Source organism: Lipophrys pholis, assembly GCF_963383615.2.
Source record: "Lipophrys pholis genome assembly, chromosome: 11".
Lineage (NCBI taxonomy): Eukaryota > Metazoa > Chordata > Actinopteri > Blenniiformes > Blenniidae > Lipophrys > Lipophrys pholis.
Window position 1 is genome coordinate 3,236,281 of NC_137631.1, and position 11,410 is coordinate 3,247,690.

The window sequence follows — 11,410 nt, forward strand, 5'->3', positions numbered from 1 at the left end:
TTAAAATCTATACAAATGTAATAAACAGTTTAAAAGGTATCCCCACATTTATTGAACACTTTGAAAAACATTGACAAACTAAATCCATAACTCTAAAAAATCTACACTTTTGTTGAACAGTTTGTAAACAATTTACAAGTGTATCCAATACTTTTTAAAATAAACACAAAATTATGCAGGAGTTTAAATATTTCTAGAAATGTATTGAAATTATTTTTTGAAAATCCACACATTCATTCAACAATTTAATAAAAAGTCTAAAGTTGGAAAAAAAAATCTATGGATTCTACAGCTGCTCCCAACATCTCAATTTTACACTCTTATTCCCGTCTCCTTGGAGGAAGTTACGGGTCTCATGACCAAAATGAAGCCTTCATATGGCCCCTTTGATTGTCTCCCTCCATCTTTGTTTTTTAATGTTTTTAAATCAATTGGTCCCACATTTGTTGATGTGATAAATCTCTCCCCATCAACCAGCTCTTGTTAGGGTGGTACCTGGTACGGGTGAAACTGAAAAAAGAATAAACTTTTCTTAAACCTCAGTTTACACATTTGTGTGTTTTGGCTCCCAAATGCCAAAAAATAGTGCAATAACCATGTACCGGTAAATACATGTAAGACAGTAGTGCAACCCCAGTTAAATTTAAATTAAAATAACAAATAATATAGGTATGAGGCTTTCCTTGGCATGCACTGAATACGTCACCGTACATGGATCTGGAGTCGGGGCAGCAGTGACTGAGAGTCGGGGGAGAGAAAAACAAACGGCGCTGCGTATCGGCGAGTTAATAGTTCGTACCTGCCGATACCGATACCAGCTTTTAGTGTGGTATCCCCCCCCCCCCCGATACTGGTATCGGTATCGGCACAACACTAATGGTATCCAAGGTGGAGCAGGAGATGATTTTACTGCTTCTATCTCTTCTCCTTTAGACGACTGTAACACCCTTTTTACCTTTTTCAATCAGTTCTTCTTCAAACCGTCCAAAATGCAGCTGCTCGTCTTTTAACAGGAACAACATGGAGACCCACATCACTCCATCCTCTCCTCCCTTCACATCACTCCATCCTCTCCTCCCTTCACTTCACTCCATCCTCTCCTCCCTTCACTTCACTCCATTCTCTCCTCCCTTCACATCACACCATCCTCTCCTCACTTCACATCACACCATCCTCTCCTCCCTTCACATCACTCCATCCTCTCCTCCCTTCACATCACTCCATCCTCTCCTCCCTTCACATCACTCCATCCTCTCCTCCCTTCACATTACTTCATCTTCTCCTCCCTTCACATCACTCCATCCTCTCCTCCCTTCAAATCACTCCATCCTCTCCTCACTTCACATCACTCCATCCTCTCCTCCCTTCACTTCACTCCATCCTCTCCTCCCTTCACATCACACCATCCTCTCCTCCGTGTTCGTTTTAAAATACTAGTGCTAACTTTTAAAGCATTACATTGCCAAACTCCATTTTATATTTCCAATCTGCTTCACCTGTATGGCCCAAATAGAGCGCTCTTGTGTAATAAAGCGCTCAGTCTAATAGAGCGCTTAGGTCTGGCCGATAAATGCTGCTTACAGTCCCACACACCAGACTCAGAACCCTGGGTGACTGTGCATTAGGAGTTCTGGAACCAAAGCTCTGGAATGGCTTAGATCATTGATTCCTGTGGTACTTTTATGAAGCAGTTAAAAAAAATATTTTCAGGCAGGCCTTTGACCTGTCGCTGCTCAATTTTACTTTGGTTTTGTATTACTAAAATTAGGGATCACACTTTTTTGCCCCCGTATATATGTATATGTGTATATATGTATATGTCTATGGTCACAAATACCATCTTGTTAGCAGCTAAAGCTAACAAACACTTTTGAATAAAAATTAATTAGTTTGATTATTTACGAGGACGAGTTTGAAACTCTTACTTTAGCAGAGAAAATTAAAGTAAGTAGTTGTAAACTGTGTGACACGGTGAGGAACATTTTTTCAGAATCTCGTTAATTTGGAGCTTTACTGGTGGTGGAGTGGTTGAGCTGCGTCTGTGAACCATTATGACCTGGTTCTAACCCCATCATTGATATTTATTGAATTAAATTTTTTTGTTCCGCTATTTCCATGGCTCAACATTTTTACGGGATCAACTCCTATATGGTTGTTATTAGGGATGTCCGGATCAGATTGGTAGATATCGAATCGGGGCCGATATTGGTGATTTGTGAGTGATCGGGGATCGGCAAATCCAGCCAATCACCCCAACGATCTAAAAAAACAAAAAAAAAACGCGGTCTGCAACGTCCCCTAATAACCACAACAATCAGGGACTAGAAGCTCCGGTCGAGCTGCAGAAGCTAGAAGCAGGCGGAGCGGGGCCATAGACCTATAAAACTAGAGTTATATATATATATATATATACTGGTTTATGTGTTTATATGTAGAACTCTACTTCTAAATTTGTATGTGGTCTTTCTTCTTCTGCGTTTTTGTTGTGTTTGGTGAGTCACAGCGCCCCTAAAGGCCTGGCATGTGTACTACATGCCCTGAAGCCTCGTGTTGAGCCGTGTTCATAGTGAGGTGTGGACGGTTTTTTGGGAGAAGGCCAGGGAGGACAAAGATCGTTTTTTCGTGGTGTGGATGTTCCCTCAGTTTACAACAACAATCAAAGAAAAAGCAGCAAACTCTCGACTTTAAAATAAAGGATAAGTACCCACAGGGGAGCGATATGGTGAAAAGAAATAACCCAGAAGGTTACTCTAGTTTGAAGGGCGACTGGGATATTCTGAATAAGTTTTGGAGAGAACTATGTTCAGAGTACTTTTGTCAAACAGGTTTTAACACTTTGATGTGGAATTAAATCTTTATAATTCACATTGAAATGTAAATGTTTTGTGACAATTCAGGTCAAACCTCTCATACTGCTTTAAGGTAAACTGAAATTTAATACACAAAGAAATTACATTGGAGCCTAAAAGCATTTATGTTTAAGTCATTCTGAGAAGAATTTTGATTCAATAAGTGAGTTTTACAATAATTTCTAGCTAAACAAAGCTTCTGCCAATAGTGCTTCTAGCTTCAGACATCTTAGTCGCTCCCAAAATAGACTATTGAGTATCTTTGCAATAGCAATGTGAGTATCGGATCGGGAAAGTATCGGTATCGGCCGATACTCAATTCTGAAAAATCGGATCGGTATCGGGGGCAAAAAAGTGTGATCGGGACATCTCTTGTTGTTATAATGTTGTGGCATAAAAGTTGTGTACACACTTTACTTTGGAATTCAATAGTGTCACTCCACCTAAATAAAATCTGGCCTCACCAAAGTATTTACATCTAGAAACGCCACTGTATACAGTGTATATATATATATATATATGTGTGTGTATGTGTGTGTAAAAGCTATCTTGTTCTCATTTTTTACTGTTTTAGCGTGAGCTGCTTACCAGTAAATTAACTATCAGGTTTTGATTTTTAATTTCTAGCGCTTCTTATCTATTTGAACTTTCTCCAGCCATTCCTCATGGTTTTTCTTGTTTTTAAACGTTGAACATAGCTTTTCAGTAGTTTCTCTGTTGTGTCCACGGTGAATAAAACTCTATCTTCCTCTGAGACTCTGCTTTGTTTGGATTTAATCCTGGTTATTTTACCAAGAAGAGACTTTGGAAACTCAGTGTTTACCAGATGAAGTGAAATGCAGTGAGCAGGTGATTTCATGGGAGGTGATGCAAACGTTAGAGAAACTATTAAACCAAGAGTTTCTGCTGTGCATAGAAATTAAAAGACAACATGTTTATCCACAGAGCCTGATCTCCAGCTCCTCCTGCTCCTCCCGCTACACATTCCTAAAACCTTCAGTTATCAATAATTTGGTTGGATCTTCCTGTGAATTCCTCTCACTCCTGTCCCGAGGTGATGATGTGACCCTCGCTGTCTGCAGCGATGACGTCTGCTGAGAAGTGACGTCATCCAAACCTCATGAGGGCCACGCCTCCTCCTCATGACTGTAAGAACCAGAGGTTTATTTATAATCCAGGTTAGATCAGCACAAACCTGCGGGAATTTTCATTAGTTTTCTTTTTTTTAACCACACACGAACAAGAACTATAAAAATGTCTGTCCCTGCTATATTTAAGGCTAAATCTAGAATCTAATCCTAAAGAATCCTTTAAAATGGTGTAAAATGTAACATTATGTCTTATAAACCACAAATAAAGAAGTCGTCTGCTTCAGTTTCTAAGTTAATTGGACTTGCAGTACTACTTATTGCTACAAGGTGGTGTTTTGAGTCACTTTTCAGTATCCTACAGGATGTGTTGTAAAACTGCTGCTCAGATAATTAGAAAATATGAATTATTGACGTCACAAAAAATGTGATAAATTGTTAAAGTAATTTTGAAAAGATGTCCCATATTGATTGAAAAAAGATGTTGAGAAAACAGAGATGTGTTCATCAAACTAGTTGAGATGTTAAATATGAAACCAACATGTTAGGTCTGAGTTTCTGTTCACGTGATGACTTTTCAAGTCAAAATGCAAAACCTTCGTGCAGTTTTGGGTTTTCACATGACGACGGTGCGTGGGGTCACTGAAACACAACTTTGTGAAAATGGCTCACAAGGATGGAACTTTTCCAAAACACCTCGACTCCGTTTGCATGGAAAAGGGAGAAAATGCAATTTTTCAAAAACAAGATGATGGAAACACTCCGACTGCACATGCACACCCCAGCTGGAGTAAATAGTTCTGCACATGCTCAGTAGCTGGAGACACAGAACATCGTTTCTTCTGTGGTGTCGTGACTCCCAGTCCTTATTCTCCTGGGACTTGGTACTTTGATTTTGACAGTCACCGTAATAACAATTCGACTTAGTGGTCTGTCCACTAGAATGTCTGTGTCCCCTCATTGTTAATGTTTATACTGGATTGTCCTCCTCCGTGTGTGTGTGCGTGTGTGTGTGTGTGTGTGTGTGCACCCGCGGTTTCATTACAAAAAACCAGCAGCACCCCCTCGTGGTCAAACATGAAAACTGCATCGTTTTCAGCAGTCTTGCCGTTTCTGTGTAAACAGACATCGTTTTCACAACATTGTCGTATAACTGAAACGTTTCTGAAACAAAAGAGCAAAAGTGACGCGTTTTCACCTGAACAAACAGGGTCTGGGGCGCCGCACATCCAGTATCTGACAAATAACTATCGTTAAGGGTGAAAAACGCCACTCTGAATGTTGGAACAAACAAATGTTCTTTAAAGCATGAAAATGTTGCATCAATCCACCTAAATATAAGGGAAAGTACTTCTTTCCCCCCCAAGTACGTATTTCAATGATTCTCTATGAAGGATGAAGTACTTTAGGAGAAATGTAACTTACTGGATTTTCAGTGGAAATACGTGTTGAAATCACAGTGAGTTCATCTCCGCGTCCTGAGAAACATACAAAACACTTTAATTCAATCAACTTCATTTCTTCTTCTTGAGTTGTCGTGTCCATTCATCTGAATCTAGGTTTTTAAAAACCGCTGCGTTTGTGTCTTCGACCTGACGAGGAAGCGGCTTCACAAATGACATCTTGGAATAATTAGAACCGGGAATTGTGTGTCTTTGAGCCCTCGGACGAGACACGACTGTCGGAAACACAATGACTCTCCGCGTGTTTTAATTTGTGAGAAGCGCAACCTCCTGCTCCCTCCTCCGATGACACGCGATACACGAGGAAACCTATTATATTTGAGAGTGGAGAGCATGAGGGGTTTATTACGACTGAGGCATTCAATCAGCACATGAACACACCGTGAGGAGCTCAGGTACACACAGCAGGAAACGATGGATCAGACAGACCAAAGAAAGAAAGGATATCTGAGATTCTGAGACGTGGCGGCGACATCCTGAAACAACAGACTATCAGAATTAAATGAAGAGCATACCTTATGTTCACATTAAGACCAGTTGACATGACGTTTAGTGTGAAAAGGCATTGTTTTTGCATTTTCTATAAGAAAGGTTTTTTTTTGTGTGTTTACACAATGTTTTGAAAACAAGGTTTGTTTACACAGAAACGGCAAACAGACTGAAAAAAAAAAAAGTAGATTTCATGTTGGGCCACTAGTTGATGTTGTTGTTTTGTACCCAGACAAAGACATTTAAAACGCTGCCAACCCAACTCCCATAATGCATTGCAGCGATGCCCTGTCCTGCCTGCCCTGACGGCGCGCCACTGGTAATAAATGTATATCCTCAATCAAAGTGCAGTAATGGGAAGTATTATTTAGCAACTGGAGTCCCCGGCTAGCTCAGTTGGTAGAGCATGAGACTCACAATCTCAAGGTCTCAAGGGTTCATGTCCCACCACCTGCAGGAAGGTTCTTAATCGGTGCAATGTGATCTGGGTGACGGTGCTCAGACTGACGCCCCCGCAGGAGAAGATGGATGGATGGAATTAGTAACTGGTGAGGACCAAGATCAGAGCCTTGTGGTACTCCTTCAATAATAGTTAGGATTTGAAGTGTCGCAACCCTGTTAGTTTACATGTGTAGGTTGGATGAATGATGCAGCATCAGAGAAAAAGCTCTAAATATCCAGAATCCAATGACATGGATCTATTAAAGACACAATATAATAACATACATTATGATTTATGAAAGACGGTGAATATGGCTCCTGTTAGTTTGATTTGAACTCAAACTGGTGGTCGTGTCTGTAAAATGTCAAAGAAAACCCTGGAGGATGTCAGCATCTCAGACCTGAAGAATAATCCAGAAAGAGGAAAGAAAACAAAAGTCAAAATTAATCAAAGAAAGAAAACATCACCATAAGAATAAACTGAATAGGAAACAAATTGAGGATATTTGTACAAGTTATGAGAAGAGCTGTGTCCAATCCAGGTAAATATAACATGTGATCTTTAATTAATAAGAGTTTCAGAATTCTGCAGTGCGATCGACATCAGATTCTCTTTATCAACGTTTCATTACAAATCGTCCATGTTTGACTTTGTTATTGTGCTTCAGCTCTTAATAACCTGCTGTTTGTTCACGTGGATCGAGTCCCTCTGCTGCTCCCTACTGGTCAGGGCTCAACATTACAATCAGAAATACCAGGAAGACGGTTTACTGGAGATGAAAGGAAAAGTCTTATTAGTCTCTTTAATCTCAGAAGAATCTTCTGGATTATATCTGAATAATTCAAGAAATTATTCTGTTAAGATAATGTGATTAAAGGGCACACGCACACACACACACACGCACAGGAGTCTTAAAAGGTTCATGTAAAACATCATTACAAAATGTTTATTTTTTTGGACTTAAAAAGAACAAACAGGAAATTTGAAAAAGAAAAAGAGAAATGAAGGTAAAGTGACCCCACAGCATTCTGCCGCTCCCTCGTGTGCACACCCGCAGCCCAAGAAGCACAAAGACGATGAAGGAAAAGTAGATCCTCTGGTCGTCCCGAGTCCTCGCACCTCAAGTCACAACTTCCTCTTAAAGAATTCAGCATTTGTACAGTAACGTTTTGAAAACCATGTCTGTTTCCAGAAACATTCAAAACGAGGTAGTTTTCATGGAGGGCCACTAGTGGGTGCTGCTGGTCTTTTTTGTACAGAAAGCAAACACACACACACACACACACACACACACACACACACACACACACACACACACACACACACACACACACACACACACACACACACACACACACACACACACACACACACACACACACACACACACACACACACACACAGCAGAGAACAATAGACTAAGCATTAACAACGGGAGAACACCGACATTCAAGTGGACAGACCACCAAGTTGGATCGTTGTTATGGTGACTGTCAAAATAAAAGCACCAAGTCCCGGAGAATATAGACTGGGACTCGTGACAGGAAACATTGTTCTGATCGGCCAGCTACTGAGCATGTGCAGAAGTACTAGTTACTAACAGTGGTGGCACAGTAGCAGCGTTTCAGAAAAGTCCCCCCCCCCCCGTTTCCACAGAGACAGAGTCGGAGCATTTTCAAACAATTCCACCGAGTGGAGCCATTTTCAAAAAGGAGCGTTCTCAGCGTTGTCGTCTAAACGGGGCGTCAGTCGTCCTGGCGAGCGTCGCTCAGCAGGAGGTGTGGCCGGAGCAGAGACAGCATGGGGCCCCTGGGGGCCCCGGCCAGGCAGTACGCCTCGTCCGCCTCCACCCCGTACGCCCGGAGCGTGCGGAGGGCGGCGGCGCAGCGCTCCCTGCCGCCGTGCGACGTCAACACGCTGACGCAGACGGGGCTGTGGAGGAGGTCAAACCTCCGACGCAGCTCACCCAGCTGAGTCAGGAAGCTCTGCGGAGGGACAACAGCTTTCACTTCACAGACAAATGAACTTCTTCATGCTGGATTTACAGTCAACAAGACCAGAGGGAACGTGCAAACCTGACCAAACACGTTCTGCTAGAACAAGAAGGAGGACATGGTTTTCCCTGCAGGTTGTCTGCTGTACTACTGAATCCTGCCGTCCGACATTTTAATGTGCGGGTAACAACAAAGGAGTCGAAATACGACTCACGAGAAGCTTTGACCACGTGTTGCAAAGGCTGAAATTCTTCCAATTGAACTGGAGAAGAAGAAATGTGGCGTTACAAAAATCCATTCATTCATAAAGCGGTTACCGTAATTTCCAGACTATAAGTCTTTTACCAAATGCTTTGCTTAAACGATGACTCGGCTGATTGATGGATTTTTACAGTTAACGAGCTTCATGCTGCCAATAGACGGGTGGTGCGTTCAGGTGCATCACGTAAATCTGACCTGCTGGCTGAACAATCATCCTCCTCAGAGGAAACGCTGAAATAAGGAATAGTACTTCGTAATAGTACAATATATAGTAATAGTAGTGTAGTATATATAGTATATAGAATAGTAATAACGAAACGCTCAAATGAGGAACACAGGGAACACAAGCAACATGAGAAACATGAGGGACACAAAAACCTCAGGAACAAGAGGAACGTCAGGAACATCAGGGACATATGGAATGCCAGGAACATGAGGAACATGAGGGAAAATTTGGAAAGTCAGAAACATGAAGAACAAAAGGAACATTAGGAACATAAGGAACAAGAGGCACATGGGGACATGAGGAACGTCAGAAACATGAAAAACAAGAGGAAAATGGGAAACTTGGGGAACATGAGTAACGTCAGGAACAAGAGGAACATGGGGGACATGAGGAACATGAGGAACGTCAGAAACATGAGGAACGTCAGGAACATCAGAAACATGAGGAACATTAGAGACATGAGAATCATCAGAAACATGAAGAATAAGGGGAACGTTGGGAACAAGAGGAACATGGGGAACATGAGGAACGTCAGAAACACGAGGAACGTCAGGAACATCAGAAACATGAGGAACGTTAGAGACATGAGGAACGTCAGGAACAAGAGGAACATGGAGAAAACGAGGAACGTCAGCAACATCAATGGTGTAGACATCAGCAGATGGTTGCTGTTTGTACCTGAGCAGGTTGTCCACTGGAGGGCATCACAGCTCCGTCCCCACAGAACAGAACCCGGAGCTGGTCTGACGGAGCTGAGGCGGCGTGCTCGTCCAGCAGCGCTGAGAAAACACCTGCAACCACAAGTCAGAAGAAAAACTTCAGACATGACATGCGATTCCTTAACGGAGATTTAGAGGCAGAAAAGCATAGCGACCTTTCTGCCACGCTGTGGACACCTCGCTCTGGTCCGTGGACAGAAAGAGAAGAACGCCATGTTCCAGCAGAGCATCCGCAAAGTCCTCCTGATCGGCGAAGCAGAACCGGCCCACCTCCAGACCTGCAGAGGAGGGCAGTGGGGCAGCTGCAGGGGGTCTGGATGTATGTGTGGGTGTGGGTGTGTGTGTGTGTGTGTGTGTGTGTGTGTGGGTGGGGGGGGGGGGGGTTACCATGGTGTCTGGTGCTACTCCTGATGTTCTCATGGTTCTGCTGTTGGGGGGCGTCAGTGCAGATCAGAACCACATCAAACAGCAGCGTCTCCTCCTGGTTCTCCTGCAGCAGACGCTGGTTCACCGTCTGCAGAGCCTGGACTCAAACACAGGAGGCACCATGGGATCATTGGGAAACAACGCACGCACGCACGCACGCACGCACGCACGCACGCACGCACGCACGCACGCACGCACACACACACGCTGGGTTCTGACCTGCAGCAGGGGGAAGGCCACACCAGGTCTGTACACACCATCACTGTCCTCAGTCCCTGGTTCAAACACAGCATGAGACGCTACGGCCACAACCACCGCACGGTCAGCATCTTTCTGTAACACACACACACACACACACACACACACACACACACACACACACACACACACACACACACACACACACACAGCTATATTACCTCAAATGTTTCATTTTAATGAGTAAACGGCACGTGTCTGTCCGTCTTCCATAAGTTTATTCCACTTGCCACTTGTTTTCTTTGGGGATGTTTTTAATCTCAACCTGAACTTCTTTAAAGGGGTCATGATCTGTCCTTTATCCCAGCATGCATTGCTGTCCTGCATGCCTTCATGAAATGTTAGTAACTTTGATCCAAAAGCGCATAGAATAAATGTAAACAGCACCATCTTCACACTCTGCATTTCTCCAAAGGTACTATTTAGCAGCTGCTCGACACGTTATTTTACATTTCTCAATATTTCAAGAAGTTTTATCAGTTCCCCTTTAGTCCAAACACGACGAAAGACTTATTTGAATGACTTAAATGGTGAAAACGCGGGCTTTATTGCGACACAATTAGTGCCGATTTCAAGAAAAACACGCGTTCTGTCACACATTGGAATCAGTCTGGTACTTTATTAAACGAAATTGAAATTTGGATGAATTATTTGTTATTTGAAAGGAGTCTGGTGGGCGGGGTCGTTCCGTTCAGTCACACTGGGCTGGAACTATTTTATTATTCTGCTCGTCTTACCTGCTTTACGTCAGTATTCTGGAGTGTAGAGACCATGGCTACGTCTCCGGTGAAGTTCTGAAGGTTTTAAGTTGTTCTACTGCCCCTGCGTCCCTCACAAAACAGCACATCAATCGCAATCTTCAACTAAATAGAAGTCCCACTGCTCGGCGGTTTGTTTTGGTTCCTGTGACGTTTCATTTCGAGCTGCGTGATTGCGTCACTTCCTCCTCGGGCTGCGCCTGGCAAACATAGACATAGAATAAGTAGACTTTGAATAAATAGCCACAAAGACATATAATAAGTACACATAGCGAATGAATAAGTAGATAAACAACAATGAGTAGATATATCAACATAGACTAGGTGGACACATTGACATAGAATGAGAAGATCAATAGACATAATGAGTACACATATAGACATAGAAGAGTGGACATATTGACATAGAATAAGTGGGAGGACATTGAATGGGTAGA

General features: G+C 42.7%; 1 protein-coding gene across 1 annotated transcript; it reads right to left on the reverse strand.

Annotated features, from left to right (window-relative positions):
* Window positions 1–6,868: 6,868 nt before the first annotated feature.
* On the reverse strand, window positions 6,869–11,150 carry LOC308116925 (cytosolic 5'-nucleotidase 1A). The gene is made up of 6 exons (XM_080475446.1): window positions 10,953–11,150; window positions 10,177–10,290; window positions 9,919–10,054; window positions 9,687–9,809; window positions 9,491–9,603; window positions 6,869–8,316 (listed from the first exon to the last, which is right to left on the reverse strand). The coding sequence occupies exons 1-6, from the start codon at window positions 10,986–10,988 to the stop codon at window positions 8,077–8,079; spliced, it is 762 nt and encodes a 253-aa protein (XP_080331572.1). The 5' UTR covers window positions 10,989–11,150; the 3' UTR covers window positions 6,869–8,076.
* Between the last annotated feature and the right edge of the window lie 260 nt (window positions 11,151–11,410).

Coding starts and splice junctions, on each gene's coding strand:
- LOC308116925 (XM_080475446.1), bottom strand. CDS start 10,988: ATGGTCTCTACACTCCAGAATACTGACGTAAAGCAG. Junction 10,055..10,176: donor TGGCCTTCCCCCTGCTGCAG/GTCAGAACCCAG, acceptor GTTTGAGTCCAG/GCTCTGCAGACGGTGAACCA. Junction 8,317..9,490: donor CCAGTGGACAACCTGCTCAG/GTACAAACAGCA, acceptor GTCCCTCCGCAG/AGCTTCCTGACTCAGCTGGG.